General features: G+C 39.2%; 2 protein-coding genes across 2 annotated transcripts; both read right to left on the reverse strand.

Annotated features, from left to right (window-relative positions):
* Positions 1 to 2,113: 2,113 nt before the first annotated feature.
* Positions 2,114 to 9,068, reverse strand: LOC127173470 (proline-rich protein 36). The gene is made up of 6 exons (XM_051123383.1): positions 8,740 to 9,068; positions 8,542 to 8,661; positions 3,361 to 3,479; positions 3,132 to 3,279; positions 2,933 to 3,051; positions 2,114 to 2,818 (listed from the first exon to the last, which is right to left on the reverse strand). Exons 1-6 carry the CDS (start codon positions 8,972 to 8,974, stop codon positions 2,114 to 2,116), a joined length of 1,446 nt encoding a protein of 481 aa, XP_050979340.1. The 5' UTR covers positions 8,975 to 9,068.
* Positions 9,069 to 10,374: 1,306 nt separating this feature from the next.
* Positions 10,375 to 12,072, reverse strand: LOC127173471 (proline-rich transmembrane protein 3). Its single transcript, XM_051123384.1, has one exon. The coding sequence runs from the start codon at positions 12,040 to 12,042 to the stop codon at positions 10,375 to 10,377; it is 1,668 nt and encodes a 555-aa protein (XP_050979341.1). The 5' UTR covers positions 12,043 to 12,072.
* Positions 12,073 to 17,660: the final 5,588 nt, after the last annotated feature.

The raw sequence follows: 17,660 nt of genomic DNA on the forward strand, positions 1-17,660 counted from the left end.
AATTGATTTTTAGGAGCATTTGTACTTTCACTTCACTAGTTTTTCAACTCAAATTGTGAAACTCGTGTATTATATAAATTCAGTCCACACAGGCTGAAGTAGTTTAAGTCTTTGGTTCTTTTAATTGTGATGATTTTGGCTCACATTTAAGGAAAAACCCACCAATTTACTATCTCAACAAATTAGAATACTTCATAACACCAATAAAAAACATTTTTAGTGAATTGTTGGCCTTTTGGAAAGTATGTTCATTTACTGTATATGTACTCAATACTTGGTAGGGGCTCCTTTTGCTTTAATTACTGTCTCAATTTGACGTGGCACGGAGGTGATCAGTCTGTGGCACTGCTGAGGTGATATGGAAGCCCAGGTTTCTTTGACAGTGGCCTTCAGCTAATCTGCATTTTTTGGTCTCTTGTTTCTCATTTTCCTCTTGACAATACCCCATAGATTCTCTATGGGGTTCAGGTCTGGTGAGTTTGCTGGCCAGTCAAGCACACCAACACCATGGTCATTTAACCAACTTTCGGTGCTTTTGGCAGTGTGGACAGGTGCCAAATCCTGCTGGAAAATTAAATCAGCATCTTTAAAAAGCTGGTCAGCAGAAGGAAGCATGAAGTGCTCTAAAATTTCTTGGTAAACGGGTGCAGTGACTTTTCAAAAAACACAGTGGACCAACACCAGCAGATAACATTGAACCTCAAATCATCACAGACTTGGAAACTTAACACTGGACTTCAAGCAACTTTGGCTATGAGCTTCTCCACCCTTTCTCCAGATTCTAGGACCTTGCTTTCTAAATGAAATACAAAACTTGCTCTCATCTGAAAAGAGGACTTTGGACCACTGGGCAACAGTCCATTTCTTCTTCTCCTTAGCCCAGGTAAGACACCGCTGACGTTGTCTGTGGTTCAGGAGTGGCTTAACAAGAGGAATGTGACAACTGTAGCCGAATTTGTTTGTGTGTGGTGGCTCTTGATGCCTTGAACCCAGCCTCAGTTCATTCCTTGTGAAGTTCACCCAAATTCTTGAATCAATTTTGCTTGACAAACCTCTCAAGGCTGTGGTTCTCTCAGTTGGTTGTGCATCTTTTTCTTCCACACTTTTTCCTTTCACTTAACTTTCTGTTAACATGCTTGGATACAACACTCTGTGAACAGCCAGCTTATTTGGCAATGAATGTCTGTGGCTTACCCAGCTTGTGAAAAGTGTCAATGATTGTCTTCTGGACAACTGTCAGATCAGCAGTCTTCCCCATGATTGTGTAGCCTAGTGCACCAAACTGAGAGACCATTTTGAAGGCTCAGTAAACCTTTGCAGGTGTTTTGAGTTGATTAGCTGATTGGCATGTCACCATATTCTAATTTGTTGAGATAGTGAATTGGTGGGTTTGTTTAATGTGAGCCAAAATCACCACAATTAAAATAACCAAAGACTTAAACTACTTCTGTGTGCAGTGAATTTATTTAATACACGAGCCATAATTTGAGTTGAATTACTGAAATTAACTTTGCAACGCCATTCTAATTTGAAATGTACCTGTATGTATCATACTCATATTCTTACATAAAAAAAGCCAACAAAATAAAGCCCAATACCAGTGTTGCCAAGTCCGCAGTGCTCATGGAATCAGGCTGTGGGTTGAAACAACCTCAGTAATGTAATATTTAGCCCCTAGAATGCCAATTTTACCAGAATACAAAAACAAACAAAAAAAATAAAAATGTACCCCAGAGCACAATTTTTACCAGGGGAGACCCTCAAAACACAATCAGGCTACTTTTGAGTAGCAATTGGGCAGGATTTTTGAAAATTTTTTTGCATGTCCTAATAGCAGTACTGAAAATCAGTAGGGGCAGAGCAAACCAGAATGCTACTAAAAAAAAAAAAAAAAAAAAAAAAAAAGCCACCACCCAACACAGTTGTGTCCCACAATCCCCATCTTGACAAGAAGCTGCACAAATAGACTAAACCAAAGGCACAAGGTAATAAAGAGAAAAACAGTTAGTCTCATGAAGCTTTATTAGGCTTATATGAAGCTGAAAAAGAAACAAGGATGCAACTTGATTCTCCGGTGTCAATAAACCCATGCCACTTCAGAGTACCCCTTTACTCATCTCACTTCAAGCTGGTGTCTACGAGACCTGTGGATGGAGGATAACTGAGCAGGAGAAGACATTGATTTAGGGCTACGGGGACCAAAGACTGGATACTGAGGATAACTGGGCATGAAGGGGTATTTAACAGCTGGAGGCTCATATGACTTGATGGGTTGAGAACCATAAAACATTGGAAACATGGGATATGCTGCCTGCTGCTCAAACTGGGCAGCAGTGGTGGTCGTGGGAGGTGTAGTTGTGGTTGTTGCAGCAGTGGTTGGTTCAGCTGGACTCTGGAAGCCGTACATATGAGGAAACATTGGGTACCAAGGATAAGGTTGTTGTGGGGCCAGGGCACCAGGCGGGGAGAAGTAATAAGGATCAAACATTGGCATGTGATGCATGTGAGGGAACATTTGTGGGACAGGATCTTGAGGCGGAGGCGTAGTCGTCGTTGTCGTAGTAGTAGTAGGGGGCTGGGTAGCAGGTACAGGTTGTACACCAGGGTAGCCAGGAAAATATGGTTGCTGCCACCAGGGTCTTCCAAATGGGAAAGGGTAAAACATGTTTGGCATGCCAATTGGATCATAACCAGGTAGAGTTGGGGGTATAGTTGGGGCAGCAGTAGGAGCAATAGTTGTAGGAGCTGGCAGTGTCAGAGGACAGGAAAGAGTCACTTCCCGGTCACCATACATCAAAGGAAGGTGCCTTTCGGTATCCTGTGGAAGACATGAGCCATCAACTAGCATACATGTGGAAAACCAGACATGCTATGAATGACAAACCGGTCAAGTGATTCTCATGAAACCAATCAAATTCTCCGTCATGCTTACCTTCACTTCCCAACAGCTTCCTGTGAACGGTGCCGTGACAACCAGTGAACCACCAGTAGTCTCCAGTGTGAACGAGCATTTAGAGTATGTTAGAAGAAGAGGCTGCCATGACCCATCCACTAAAATCAGAAGAGCAAAGTCAAGCTCAAGGTCCTTTCAACTACTGTGGAAAGTAGTGCAACAAAAGTAGAAGACTTGCCTTTAATTTTAACATCATCTGCTCTGACGCCAAGTGAGATGGTCATGCCAGAGGAGAAGCAGGACACTGTAGGGAGGCGAGAACTCATGGGGCAGGACATTTGCACTGGAGCTCCCATTATAAGGAGTGGCAGAATATAACTTCCACCCTATTAGGAAACAAAGCGAACTCAAATATTCTTAAGTTTATGCAAAGGATCTCATAGTTGGACCGGAGCATGCACACTAACCTGTTGTTGGACATGACATCCCTGGTATGGAGCAACAAGAGAGACATCTCTGCGTGCCCGCTTCAGTGAAAAACCACAGCTGGCTGGCATCTGAGACAAAGGGACTGGCGACTCATCTCCTGATTGTTGGGGAAAAAAAACAAACAAAAAACACACAACACACGTCTGGTTTATTATCCTTGTGGGGACTCTCCATAGGTGCAATGGTTTGTATACTGTCCACACTGTATTTTCTATCCCCTTACCCTAACCCTACCCCTAAACCTAACCCTTACAGAAAACTTTCTGCATTTTTACTTTCTCAAAAAAACTCATTCTGTATGATTTATAAGCTTTTGTACCCATGGGGACCTCAAGCCGGTCCCCACAATGTCAAAAATTCCAGGTTTTACTATCCTTGTGGGGACATTTGGTCCCCACAATGTAGCAAAAACAAGTACACACACACACCCCTTAAAGCTAATTGAGGTGAAAAAGAGGAGAGGACTGCAAACACCACCAGTGTGAACTTACCTCGATCAACCAGAAAGTGTGGGGTTCTTGGCCCTGGGATGTGCAAGGTCATGGAATCATTGCTACAGTGCACAGAGGGACCAAGACTTCGCAGCTTAGCTTTAGCAAGCCGAAACCGTGCTAAAAACAAAAACAATTCATTTATAGTCCCCCCCTTTAAAATGTATCATTTTATTTTGGGATCTCAGTTACCTTCTTCATTTGACTGGTACTCATTAGAATCTGTTGAAGTCAAATCAGATGTTTTTATTTCACTATCTGATGCTGCACCTTGACCACCAATTAGAAGTTTGCCAAAATGGATGGCAGTTTCAGAAACTACTCCAGAAGTAGCACCCGTTTCAGAAAAGGCCTCAGGATCAGCTCTTAAAGAGCTCAGCATTGTCACAGCCATTGTGAAAAGTAAGATGCCCTTTGCCCAAAGCATGGCAAGTTTGTTGTACTTCTCAAATGCGCAGCAAAATTCACAGTTATGGCGTAAAAGCTCTAACTACAAATGTTAACAAGCTTATTGAGACACACTGTGCTATTTGTACTCACTTTTGAATCACTCAGTGATATTGGTTGACCAATCAAATGTGTCCATCAATCAGCTTGTTGTTTTCACCTGTGACTCATTAAGCTGAAAGGGCTGAATTTGGAATACTTACTAACGTTTGACTTTAGAGGAGTATGCATGATTGCTATTTGAAATTCAGCCAAGTAATGTCAAAATAAAGGCTGTTTGGAGTCTTTATTGAGAGACATTTACATTCATTGAGCAGATTTTTTTATCCAAAGTCATTCACAGGGTTTTTACAAGGTTTGGAAAAGTATGGGGAAAAAAAAAAAAAAGCAGAGTTCGGAAAAATATTTGTGTTTCCAGACTTTTGCCCCATTTAGTTTTTATAATAGAAAATTAGGAATTTAATGAAAATAAATGTATTGTACAAGAAGTGAGATTTCATGGCAGCTGTTTAGTGACTTTTTGATTATGTGAAATGCAGGTTATAAGCATTTTGGGTTTCTTCTCACAATATTCTTAGCACTATATTACAAAGCCTCAAGGACCCTTGCAGAAATAAAAAATATACAGACTTTTATGTGCGTATGAAAAACCATTAAACTTAGCATATAGGACAATGCACACTAAGCCACCTATTGTGGCATCAGCCCATTTTGCTGTATGGTTTCTTGGCCTCCACAAAGTATGCGTTAAAGAAACCTAAGGCCTTGAAATATTGCATACTGGCCTAGTGAAAGCCAAATTTAAAACACTTTTTACAGTACCAGTCTTTAGACCCTAGAACTTGGCCAATTTTACATCATCAGCCCATTTCGTGTCATGGTTTCTGCACCGTTAAAGAGGATGTGTTAAATTAGACATTATGCCTTGATATTAGAGGTAATACAATAAGAAAGGCCAAATTTTGAGCAGGTAGATCTCTCTTAATTTATGTGCATCCATGCTCTCATTTTATTCATAGTGATGCACAAAGGAAATAGGTTATATAAAACTAGAAAGTGTAATGCATAAGCATGCAAAAAATTCACATGTGCATGTAAATAGTTTATTTATTTTTTTATTTTTTTTATTTTAGGGACTCTGTATGTTGTCACTTCTAGAAAATCAATGAAAAAAACATGAGAAAATAAAAATATGTACAAATGACTGTACTATATACCAAATATACATCTGAAAATAATGCTCTATCAATCATTTATGTTAAATATGGTCTGAAAATGTACTGAGAGGTTTGGAAATTTGAGTTTGGAAAAGTAAACCCTGGATTCTTCAAAAAACACAAGAGTACTAGTGTATAGTTCAAATACTGTAGTGGTTTACCATAGTAACAGTTTAGGAACTCTTCTGTTCACTCAAGCAAATGGTATCGCTTTGAAATCAAATCTCTTGTCTTTAAAAGCATTTGCCTCCGCAAAAAAACAATATGGAAAAACAATATGGAAATAGAAGGTTTGCACTTACAGTACATTATGATTTGGTCAGTTACCCGGATGTAAACAACAGCATTGATTGCACAGTTAACGTACTACTGAATGTGTTGTTGTGCTAATTTTATGTTGTCTAAACTATGGAAAAAACGTGTGGAAGCTCCTAAATCATATAGAGAAGAACTTAGTAAGCAGCAGGAAAGGGCACACTATTTTGACAAACTAAAGCAAAGATATGTACGAGCAGTGCTAAGATATTAGCCTAATTATTTCACCTACCTGAAATGATAGAAACAAGTGCGAATGTTGTCAAGATTCCTGCCCTGGAAATCCTGGTTCAGTTTGGTCAACCGCTAACACCTTTTGTTTCTCAGACAGTTTTTTTCACTGTTGTCTTGCTTTGTTATAACTTTGGCAGTCCATAGTACTGCTTTTCCCAGTCCGACCAATTAGTACAGCCCAAAACATCATAACTGACCATTTTCAGCAGCAATAAACAAGCCCTGTTCAGTTTAGTGGTATGTTCAGTGCTGCCAATATGGCCAGTTGAGGATGCATCATATAAACACTATAATAGACAATATTTCCCTGTTGTAAACAGCAGACTCACAAAACTTCTAATATAATGTGCAGGGGTTAAGTCACAGCAGTGACAAATAATTTAATTAAAGAGTAATATATTGCCACCTTAAACTGATTTTTAGGGGCATTTTTACTTGGCCAGTTTTTCCCCTCATCTGATACTTTGAGCACAGCTGATAATGTTTTGCTTGTGTGATCAGAAGTGTTCTAAAACAAAGTTTTGCAAGTCCTGTCCTAGTGGCAGACTTAAATATTAAGAAACAGTGAGGGCAGAGCAAGCCAGAATGCTAAAAAGCCATAGTTTTTCCCCCCACAATCCCCATCTTGACAGAAAAAGCTGCACAAAGAGACTAAACCCAAGGCACAACCAGGTAATAAAGAAAAAACAACAGTTAGAGTCTCATGGAGCTTTATTAGGCTTATATGAAGCTGAAAAAGAAAACAAGGACGCAACTTGATTCTCCTCCAGTGTCAAACCCATGCCACTTCAGAGTACCTCCTTACTCATCTCACTTTAAGCTGGTGTCTACGAGACCTGTAGATGGAGGATAACTGAGCAGGAGAAGACACTGATTTAGGGCTACGGGGACCAAAGACTGGATACTGAGGATAACTGGGCATGAAGGGGTATTTAACAGCTGGTGGCTCATATGACTTGATGGGTTGAGAACCATAGAACATTGGAAACATGGGATATGCTGCCTGCTGCTCAATCTGGGCAGCAGTGGTGGTTGTGGGAGGTGTAGTTGTGGTTGTTGCAACAGTGGTTGGTTCAGCTGGGCTCTGGAAGCCGTACATATGAGGAAACATTGGGTACCAAGGATAAGGTGGCCGTGGGGCCGGGGCACCATGCAGGGAAAAGTAATAAGGATCAAACATTGGCATTTGAGGGAACACATGTGGGACGGGATCTTGAGGCAGAGGTGTCGTAGTCGTCGTAGTCGTCGTAGTAGGAGGCTGGGTAGCAGGTACAGGTTGTACACCAGGGTAGCCAGGAAAATATGGTTGCTGCCACCAGGGTCTTCCAAATGGGAAAGGGTAAAACATGTTTGGCATGCCAATTGGATCATGACCAGGTAGAGTTGGGGGTATAGTTGGGGCAGCAGTAGGAGCAATAGTTGTAGGAGCTGGCAGTGTCAGAGGACAGGAAAGAGTCACTTCCCGGTCACCATACATCAAAGGAAGGTGCCTTTCGGTATCCTGTGGAAGACATGAGCCATCAACTAGCATACATGTGGAAAACCAGACATGCTATGAATGACAAACCGGTCAAGTGCATTCTCAGTCATGCTTACTTTCACTTCCCAACAGCTTCCTGTGAAAGGTGCCGTGACAACCAGTGAACCACCAGTAGTCTCCAGTGTGAACGAGCATTTAGAGTATGTTAGAAGAAGAGGCTGCCATGACCCATCCACTAAAATCAGAAGAGCAGAGTCAAGCTCAAGGTCCTTTCAACTACTGTGGATTGAAGTGCAACAGATTAGGAGACTTGCCTTTAATTTTAACATCATCTGCTCTGACGCCAAGTGAGACAGTCATGCCAGAGGGGAAGCAGGACACTGTAGGGAGGCGAGAACTCATGGGGCAGGACATTTGCACTGGAGCTCCCATTATAAGGAGCGGCAGAATATAACTTCCACCCTATTAGGAAATGTGGATAAGGGAGAAAAAAAAAAAAAAAAATTATATAAATAATAATAATAATAATAATAATAATAATAATAATAATAATAATAATAATAATAATAATAATAATAATAATAATAATAATAATAATAATAATAATAATAATAATATATATATATATATATATATATATATATATATATATATATATATATATATATATATATATAGTTTATGCAAAGGATGTCATTATTGTAACAGAGGTACAGGGCACTTGTCACCTTTAACATGCACACTAACCTGTTGTCGGACATGACATCCCTGGTATGGAGCAACAAGAGAGACATCTCTGCGTGCCCGCTTCAGTGAAAAACCACAGCTGGCTGGCATCTGAGACAAAGGTACTGGCGACTCATCTCCTGATTGTCGGAAAAAAAAAAAAAAAAAAAAAAAAAAAAAAAAAATTTAATCTATTGGTGGAAAAGAAGAGAAGAGAGAAAACCCCAAATACCATCAGTGTGAACTTACCTCGATCAACCAGGAAGTGTGGGGTTCTTGGCCCTGGAATGTGCAAGGTCATGGAATCATTGCTACAGTGCACAGAGGGACCAAGTCGTCGCAGCTTAGCTTTAGCAAGCCGAAACTGTGCTATAAACAAAAACACCATAATTCAGTTTTATAGTCCCCCCTTAAAAATGTATCATTTTAATTTGGGATCTCAGTTACCTTCTTCATTTGACTGGTACTCATCAGAATCTGTTGACATCAGATCAGATGTTTTTATTTCACTATCTGATGCTGTACCTTGACCACCAATTAGAAGTTTGCCAAAATGGATTGTGGTTTTAGAAATTGCTCCAGAAATAGCACCTGTTTCAGAAAAGGCCTCAGGATCAGCTCTTAAAGAGCTCAGCATTGTCACAGCCATTGTGAAAAGTAAGATGCCCTTCGCCCAAAGCATGGCAAGTTTTTTGTACTTCTCAAATGAGCACCAAAATTCACAGTTATGAGGTAAAAGCTCTAAATACAAATGTTAACAAGCTTATTGAGACACACTGTGCTATTTGTACTCACTTTTGAATCACTCAGTGATATTGGTTAACCAATCAAATGTGTCCATCAATCAGCTTGTTGTTTTCACCTGTGACTCATTAAGCTGAAAGGGCTGAATTTGGAATACTTACTAACGTATGACTTTAGAGGAGTATGCTTGTTTGCTATTTGAAATTCAGCCACGTGATGCCAAAATAAAGGCTGTTTGGAGTCTTTATTGAGAGACATTTACATTCATTTTTTTATCTGTTCACAGGGTTTTTACAAGGTTTGGAAAAGTATGGAAAAAAAGAAAGCAGAGTATGGAAATTTTTTTGTGTTTTTTTAGACGTTTGCCCCGTTTAGTTTTTATAATAGAAAATAAGGAATTTAATGAAAATAAATTTATTGTACAAGAAGAGAGATTTCATGGCAGCTGTTTAGTGACTTTTTGATTATGCAAAATCAAAATATTCTTGTTCTTCTCACAATATTCTTAGCACTGTATTACAAAGCCTCAAGGACCCTTGCAAAAATAAAAAATATACAGACTTTTATGTGCGTATGAAAAACCATAAAATTAGCATATAGGACAATGCACACTGACCCACCTATTGTGGCATCAGACCATTTTGCTGTATGGTTTCTTGGCCTCCACAAAGTATGCGTTAAAGAAAACTAAGGCCTTGAAATATTGCATACTGCCCTAGTGAAGGCCAAATTTGAAACACTTTACAGTAGCAGTTTTTAGACCCTTGAACTTGGCCAGTTTTACGTCATCAGCCCATTTCGTGTCATGGTTTCTGCACCTTCACAGAGGATGTGTTAAATTGGACATTATTCTTTGATATTAGAGGTAATACAATAAGAAAAGCCAAATTTTGAGCAAGTGGATCTCTTTTTAATATGTGTGCATCCATGCTCTCGTTTTATTCATAGTGATGCACAAAGGAAATAGGTTATATAAAACTAGAAATTGTAATGCATACGCATGCATATGCAATGCAAAGTTCACATGTGCATGTAAATAGTTTCTTTTTTATTTTAGGGACTCTAAAAGTTTGGAAAAGTAAACCCTGGATTCATCATAAACACAAGAGTACTAGCAATACAAAGTATTAGACATAAGCACACGCTAGAACAGGGAGGGATTAAAAAATAGTGAAAACAGAGGAGAGCTTTAAAAAAATGACTAATTACTCATTTGTAATGTATTTTATCCATTACACTCCAGTCAAAAGAATATAAGAGTCAAATTATTGAAATAGTAAGATATAAATCTGCTATTTTGCAGGTGGAAAGTGCTATAGTGCTAAACTTCCTAGTAGTTCAAAGACTAGTGATGTCATCTTCACTTGCTATGCTGATCCCGTCATCTTTCACAGTGACTCTTGGGATGGTTGTATCTCTCTCCCATACTTTTCTAACAGTCTCTGGAGTTAAGGAAGCCAGAGGCTCAATCACAGACACTTGGGTCTGTTGTACTCCAGTGCCAAGATCTTGAGGGGAGTTAGGACTCAAGTCGTTATCTAAAGCCCACCTATAGGCTTTGTTGGCAGTTTGGGTGGAACTTGATACAACATTATCACAGAGCCGCCCACACGATCCTTCATTTTGTGTCCAGGAGGGTGCAGAAGGGGTGAAAAGGGTACCTACGCCAAGCAAGTGGGCATGATGGAGAGCCTTGTCAATGCTGTGATGGAGATTGACGGGTGAAGGGGGGCGAAGGTCAAACTCGATAAGTGAAAGAAAGCACTCGTGATCTTGCCATTCCACACCACTAGTCCACAGTGGAGAGGCGTGGTGGTCATAACTGCTACTGTATAGGACGCCTCCACCAATAACTGCTGCATTGTCATGCACGGTCATTATCGAGGTCGCTGGAGTTGCTTGGCTTCGGATGACCGACTGGGTGACATTTGCACGGGACTGCTTGTGACCTTTCAAGTTGTTTGGCAACAGTTCAGCCCAGTACCTATCTGTTCTCCTCCAAGGCCCCATTGGTAACCTGTCCAACAGCCTGTTCCAGCATAACACCAGCTTCCTCTTCCCTGCGTGCTTACTTCTTTGCGGTCTCCAGAACACCCGAGATCCCAGTAGCAGAAGAGAGAAACTCCAGGCCAGCTCAAGCAATCGTGCAGAGAGCTGCCCGAGCCACCAGCCCCACCCAAATCTGCGCCAGTCACCAAGTAACCCGTACAACCAGAGAAAACTATAGATTTGCAGAGCACAGGAAAGCACTCCAAGGAGTGCGCACAGCAACAGCACACGCCTGACACTGTTTTCTAAGCGCTTGGGAGCACTCCACCTTGGTAGTGGGGTCCTGTGGGAAGAGTAGAGTCGCTTTAGAGACTGGAAAAAGATTCCTAAACAAAGCGGTAACCCCCAACAAATGGTAAGTGTCTGTAGCATTAATGGCAGCGCTGGCGACAAGGTTTTGGATAGCAGGTCAGCCAACATGAGGGAGGTACAATGCACTGCTGCCAGCCCCCCAGTCACCGAGAGCCGCTGAGGTGATGTTTCTTCTCTCAGAGCAAGAACTGCCAATGTGGCTTGGGCCCAGAGCAATAAGGGAACAGGTAAGTTATACAAAGCAGTGAGGACAGGGCGAGGCAGAATGTTTCTGGAGCCATACGGGTCAATTATGAACTGTACGAATCGAAGCAGACCTGCTAGCAGAAGCAAGATGTTAGCAAGGGTGAAGGCCTCGCAAAACGGATAGCGCCTATTAGCCCCACTGATCACTCCGAAAGTTGCAGCTATGACCGCTAACAGAAACAGGACGGCTGAGCCGTACACATGGAGCTCCCAAGCAAAGGTTAGTGTCCGTTTTAAGTCCTCCCACTGTAGCCGGGTCACATTGCCACCAGTGGAGATCACACATGGGCCTAGTATGCATGTACCTATGACATCAGACAGCTTGCTCTCTGTTAATAGTCCAAACAAACTTCCAAACCATTTTGGCTTTTCGTCACCTATAATGGAAATGGAAAACATTTTAGTTAGAACACTTAGGTTACTGTAATAAATGAGTGTAAGAGTTGTCTACAAGTTGTTTTAAAGGTCCACTGACAGGGTTGCCAAGTTTTCACAACAAAACCCGCCTAACTGCTACTCAAAAGTAGCCCAATGGTGTTTAGAAGGGGGTCTCCTGTTAAAAAATACATGTTTTTTTGGCAGGTTCCCCTGGTACAGTTAGCATTCTAGGGGCTAAATATGTTATTGGGGTTGCTTCAAAAAACATGAAAAACAACCTGCGGCCACAGTGTTAAAGTTGCCCAATTCTGCAGGAAATCAGAGGACTTGGCAACATTGTCCACTGAAGTGCTTTGAAACGTAGCATTGTTCTATGTATTGACGTAATTTCAACTGAAAGAGGAATAAAGGGGTGGGATTGATCAAGCAGCCCCACCCTTTTTAAAATATCTAATAGTGTTTTGTTTATATCACAGCTTGAGCCAGAGCCGTTGTGTTTGGTAAATCTGCATTTAACAGCATAATGACAGTCACAATCTCATTCATATTTTTATTAAATGTAGGATTCTATGTAAAATTCAAATGGGTCTGATATGTTTTATGTTCTGCACCGATTCACACATAAGATCTGTTAAGTGCTATCATGTCCACAGACCAGAGCAGACTGCAAAACAGAGTGCGAAACCAGACTTCTTGTGCTCCAATGCTGTGCCCCTCTATAGTGCATTATGTGCCATTCACCGTACAGAAAATGCTAATTCTGTGTATTTATAGTTAGGGGGTGGGACGCTTTGGATTGTAGTGAGCATTGATTGGACAGAAAGTTTGATGAGAAGCTGAAGTGCAGGGTGATGTCATCAAAATCGTTGATCCATATTGGCGGAAGTTAGAAACTGTATGTTTTGAATGCTTATTTCTTGTAAATGTGAATTTTGTCAATGCTTTGGAGCACACTAGCTTATAATAACCTTAAAGGAGAAGTTCACTTCCAGAGCAGACATTTACGGATAATTTACCCACCCCCTTGTCATCCAAGATGTTTATGTCTTTTTTTCTTCAGTCGGTAAGAAATTATGTTTCTTGAGGAAACATTTCAGAAATTATCTCCATATAGTGGACTTCAGTGGTACCCCCAAATTTGAACTTCCAAAATGCAGTTTAAATGCAGCTTCAAATGGCTCTAAACGATCCCAGATGAAGAAGAAGGGTCTTATCTAGTGAAACAATCAGTCATTTTCAAAACAAATTGACAATTTATATACTTTTTAACCTCAAATGCTGGTCTTGTCTCGTCTCTGCGATGCACATGCATAGTCTGTGTAATCCAGGTCAGTACAGTTAGGGTGTGTCGAAAAACTTGTCTCATTTTCTTACTTCAATGTTTTACCTTTTTTTGTAAAGGGCGTTTGATCTTCTTTGCATGTTTACTTTGTAAACACTGAGTCGGTACTTCTGCAGCAATGTAGGACAATTTTGAAGTTGGGGAAGAAAACAAGATGGGAGTTTTCCGACATACCCTAACTGTACTGACTGTACTGAACCAGGAAAAAAAAAGTTCACGAAGAGTTCACGAAGACCCAGACAAGATGAGAGTTTGAGGTTAAAAAGTATATAAATTGTCAATTTGTTTTGAAAATGAAATTTTGAAAGTTCGAGCTTGAGGGCACCATTGAAGTCCATTATATGGAGATAATTCCTGAAATGTTTTCCTCAAGAAACATAATTTCTTATCAACTGAAAGAAAGACACAAACATCTTGGATGACAAATGGGGTGAGTAAAATTATCTGTAAATTTTTGTTCTGGAAGCGAACTTCTCCTTTAAGGCTAGCAAATTCATACTAAAATCCAAAAACTTCAGTTTTGATTTCATGGGGACTTGGCAGCATTCATGATTACCTTTGTTTTTTGAGTAATCTTTATCTGTGACTCTATCTGTGTTTTTTGCTTGCAAAACAGTTGGAGTTGTGGTTGATGACCCCACAGGTAAATCAGAAGTAGTCTCTTCACGTTTCTCCTTACCTGAAATTAATAAGAAAAACAAGTGTTTATTTCCTTGTTTTGCTGACTTTTCTGTTTTTTATTTTTCAGAACTGGCATGACAGTGGTTATTCAAAAAACAGAACAAATCTCAGATGAATACTAACCAGTCTGTAATGGAGGTGTGGCTGCAGGCGGATGTTCGGTGCCATAACGTTCCTCTCCCACCGTGAGATCAAAGAACCCTTGAATGGAGCCAGACTGCGTCACAAGGGTGCCATTGTGTCCCAACATTTCAGGCTTTGTGATGGAGGTTAAATTCTGTGTGGATGCATCATACTTGGTATCTTGAGAACCCTTCATGTCTGTATTAAATGTCTCTAAATACATATTGACTGGAGACTTTACTGTAGTGTTTGTCTCTGTAATTGGTATGATGGTTGTCAACAAAGGTTGGTCTTTGTTCAATCTCTCATTGTTATTTATGTGGGTGTGGATGTGTGTAGTCAACTGAACAGCCATTGTGGACGTAGCTTGATCAGAGGCACTGTTATTGTTCGCTAAAATGATATCTTCATCAATATTCTGGGTTAGTTTTTGTGGAACTGGAAGGGAAGGGTGTGCACCTAACTCTTGCATGTCAAAATTTTGTTTCTCTGCCTTGTCTGGAATCACCGTGTCCATCTCCAGTAGACCAGCAGAGGGCGTCATAACCTCAAAGCTCTGCTCAAGGCCACTTTCTTCCCCAGAGCCCTCATTTATGCTAAAGTTAGGCAGAAGGGGTAAAAGCAATTCTTTGCTAAATCTGTTGTCAACTCTTTCCTCAATCCAGCTTTTTTGAAAGCCATCCGTTGCCTGAATGCTCAGGTTGTTGTGGCTTAAGGTTTGCGTTGAGTTGGAGCCAAGCGAGGTGACAGGTTGCTGGAGAAGAGGCAGTCCTACAATTAGAGCGAGGAGCCAAACCATTCTGTCCCGTTAATTTCCAAAGGCTGTCGAGTGAAAACAGTGCCAGTGGCTAAATGGTGACAGAGAGGATATACATGGATTAGAAAGACTTTTAGAAGCTACACTTGCGGAAGTAAAAAACATTTCCCAAAACAAAACCTGGATAAACGTATTTATACTGAATATGAAAAGAGATTGCAAAGGTTAAAAGATCCTAAAGCACCTGAATTGTACAGCTTTGGATTGGTTTGTTCATTTGCAAAGCAATTTTTTGTATTCTAGCATTTTTGAGTGAACAGCATTGTGTAAACCAATAATTTAAACAGTTTACGTATATTGAATAGGTTTACACTACCAGGCAAAAGTTTTTACACAGTCAGATTTTTAATATTTTTTAAAGAAGTCTCTTCTGCTCACCAAGCCTGCATTTATTTGATCCAAAGTACAGTGAAAACAGTAACATTTTGAAATATTTTTACTATTTAAAATAACCTTTTTCTATTTGAATATATTTGAAAATGTTATTTATTCCTGTGATTTCAAAGCTGAATTTTACTTCAGTCACATGATCCTTCAGAAATCATTCTAATATTCTGATTTGCTGCTCAAAAACAAAAGGTATTATTATTATTACATTAAAAACAGGTGAGTAGAATTTTTTCAGGTTTCTTTGATAAATAAAAAGTTCAAAAGAACATCATTTATCTGAAATCCAAACCTTTTGTCACATTATAAATGTCTTTTTAATCATTTTAAATCATCCTTGCTAAATAAAAGTATTAAGTTCTATAATTTCTTTCCCCAAAGAAAAGTTATACTAACGCCAAGCTTTTGAATGGTATAGTGTATAACATTACAAAAGCTTTTTATTCCAGATAAATGCTGATCTTTGGATCTTTCTATTCATCAAATAATCCTGAAAAATGTACTCAACTGTTATTGATAATAATAACAGTAAAAAATGTTTCTTGAACAGCAAATCAGCATATCAGAATGATTTCAGAATGATCATGTGACGCTGAAGACTGGAGTAATGATGCTAAAAAATCAGCTTCGAAATCACAGGAATAAATTACATTTTAAAATATATTCAAATAGAAAGCAGATATTATAAATAGTAAAAATATTTCAAAATTGTATTGTTTTTGCTGGATCAAATAAATGCAGGCTTGGTGAGCAGAAGAGACTTCTTTAAAAACATTAAAAATATTACTGTTCAAAAACTTTTGACTGGTAGTGTACCTATGAAAATTCTGCTAGCACAGCCATATATTGAACTTATAATTCTAGTGACTTACAGAAAGTAAGATTGGATCATGTCAGATGCTTCAACCAGTCACATTTATCTCTACTGTTTTCATATGTTTTGTTGCATGTTTGTGTAAATGTCTACTTACTTGCAGCTTACTGTGGGTGATGTTGTCTATAGACCTGACTACAAAGATTTATCAGAATTGAAAAAGAAACTCAAGTACTCCTCACACAATTCTTTGAACACCTACCTGAAGTTCCTGAGGTCAGCCGTAAGCGAATATCACAGTTCCTTAGAGTATATCTCAGATGTAAATCATTTTTGGTGTACTGCTGGTGTATGTTGTCTTCTTAAAACTGCTGCATCTTTGTGCTGATGCTTAGAGTGCTGCCCACCTGACGTTCGCTGTAATCTTTCTGCCATCTGGTTGCTGTCCTGCTGAACTTACGTCTCTGAGCAGGGTTCTGATCCCCAATCCAAACAAGAAACATTAACAAACCCCAGGAGCTTTGAAACATCGGTGTAAAATGAAAAATGTCAAGTCAGGGTCACAAAACCTGTCGTCTTTTAAAACATACAGATACTTTCTTCTTTCGATTTTGTGCATATGTTCCTATCTGGTATCACAGATGTGTAAAGGTAATCTCTTCAATATAAAGGATTTCAGTAAGACCATTAGATGTTTGAACCAGTCTGTTCCTGCATAACATAACAAAGCATACTGAAGGCTAATTGGACAAGAAAAATCCCATCACACAGTTGACGTAATGTGAGAAAATTGTTTTCCCACACCTAGCTGTTTTTCGATTTGATCGATTCGATACAGTAATTCTTTTTCAAAACCACATTAAGCTTGGTTCTTGATACAAACCTGCCATGTGGGGCTTAACATAGCACTTACTCACAGCAGAGACAACATGATGGATTTACCCAGATTGTATTTGAATGTATGTCAAATGCTCCCACATGCAAAACCACAGAGAGGACGGATTTTCTCTCTTTCAGACATTTTTAAAAAATCATTATGTTTTAAGAAATAGTTTTTAATGTACATGTACAAAATACAGAAAATCTGTAATATTGTGAAATATTTTTACTATTTACAATAACTGCTTTCTATTTGAATATATTCTAAAATGTAATTTATTCCTGTGATCAAAGCTGAATTTTCAGCGTCATTACTACAGTCTTCAGAAATCAGAAATCATTCTAATATGCTGATTTGCTGTTCAAGAAACATTTTTTATTATTATTATTATTATTATCATCAATATTTAAAACAGTTGAGTATATAATTTTCAGAATTCTTTGATGAATAGAAAGATCCAAAGATCAGCATTTATCTGAAATAAAAAGCTTTTGTAACATTATACATTATGATTATACCATTCAAAAGCTTGGAGTCAGTATCATTTTTTATTTTTATTTATTTATTTATTTATTTGGGGGGAGGGTTATAGAAA

This window comes from Labeo rohita, chromosome 11, assembly GCF_022985175.1.
Source record: "Labeo rohita strain BAU-BD-2019 chromosome 11, IGBB_LRoh.1.0, whole genome shotgun sequence".
Classification (NCBI taxonomy): Eukaryota; Metazoa; Chordata; class Actinopteri; order Cypriniformes; family Cyprinidae; genus Labeo; species Labeo rohita.

What these genes read in the sequence shown, in the direction of transcription:
- LOC127173471 (XM_051123384.1), bottom strand. Translation starts at nt 12,042, where the DNA reads ATGTTTTCCATTTCCATTATAGGTGACGAAAAGCCAAAATGGTTTGGA.
- LOC127173470 (XM_051123383.1), bottom strand. Translation starts at nt 8,974, where the DNA reads ATGCTTTGGGCGAAGGGCATCTTACTTTTCACAATGGCTGTGACAATG. An exon ending in ACACTTCCTGGTTGATCGAG is followed by an intron (nt 3,480 to 8,541) that starts GTAAGTTCACAC and finishes CCCAACAATCAG; the next exon opens with GAGATGAGTCGCCAGTCCCT. An exon ending in GATGTCATGTCCAACAACAG is followed by an intron (nt 3,280 to 3,360) that starts GTTAGTGTGCAT and finishes GTTTCCTAATAG; the next exon opens with GGTGGAAGTTATATTCTGCC.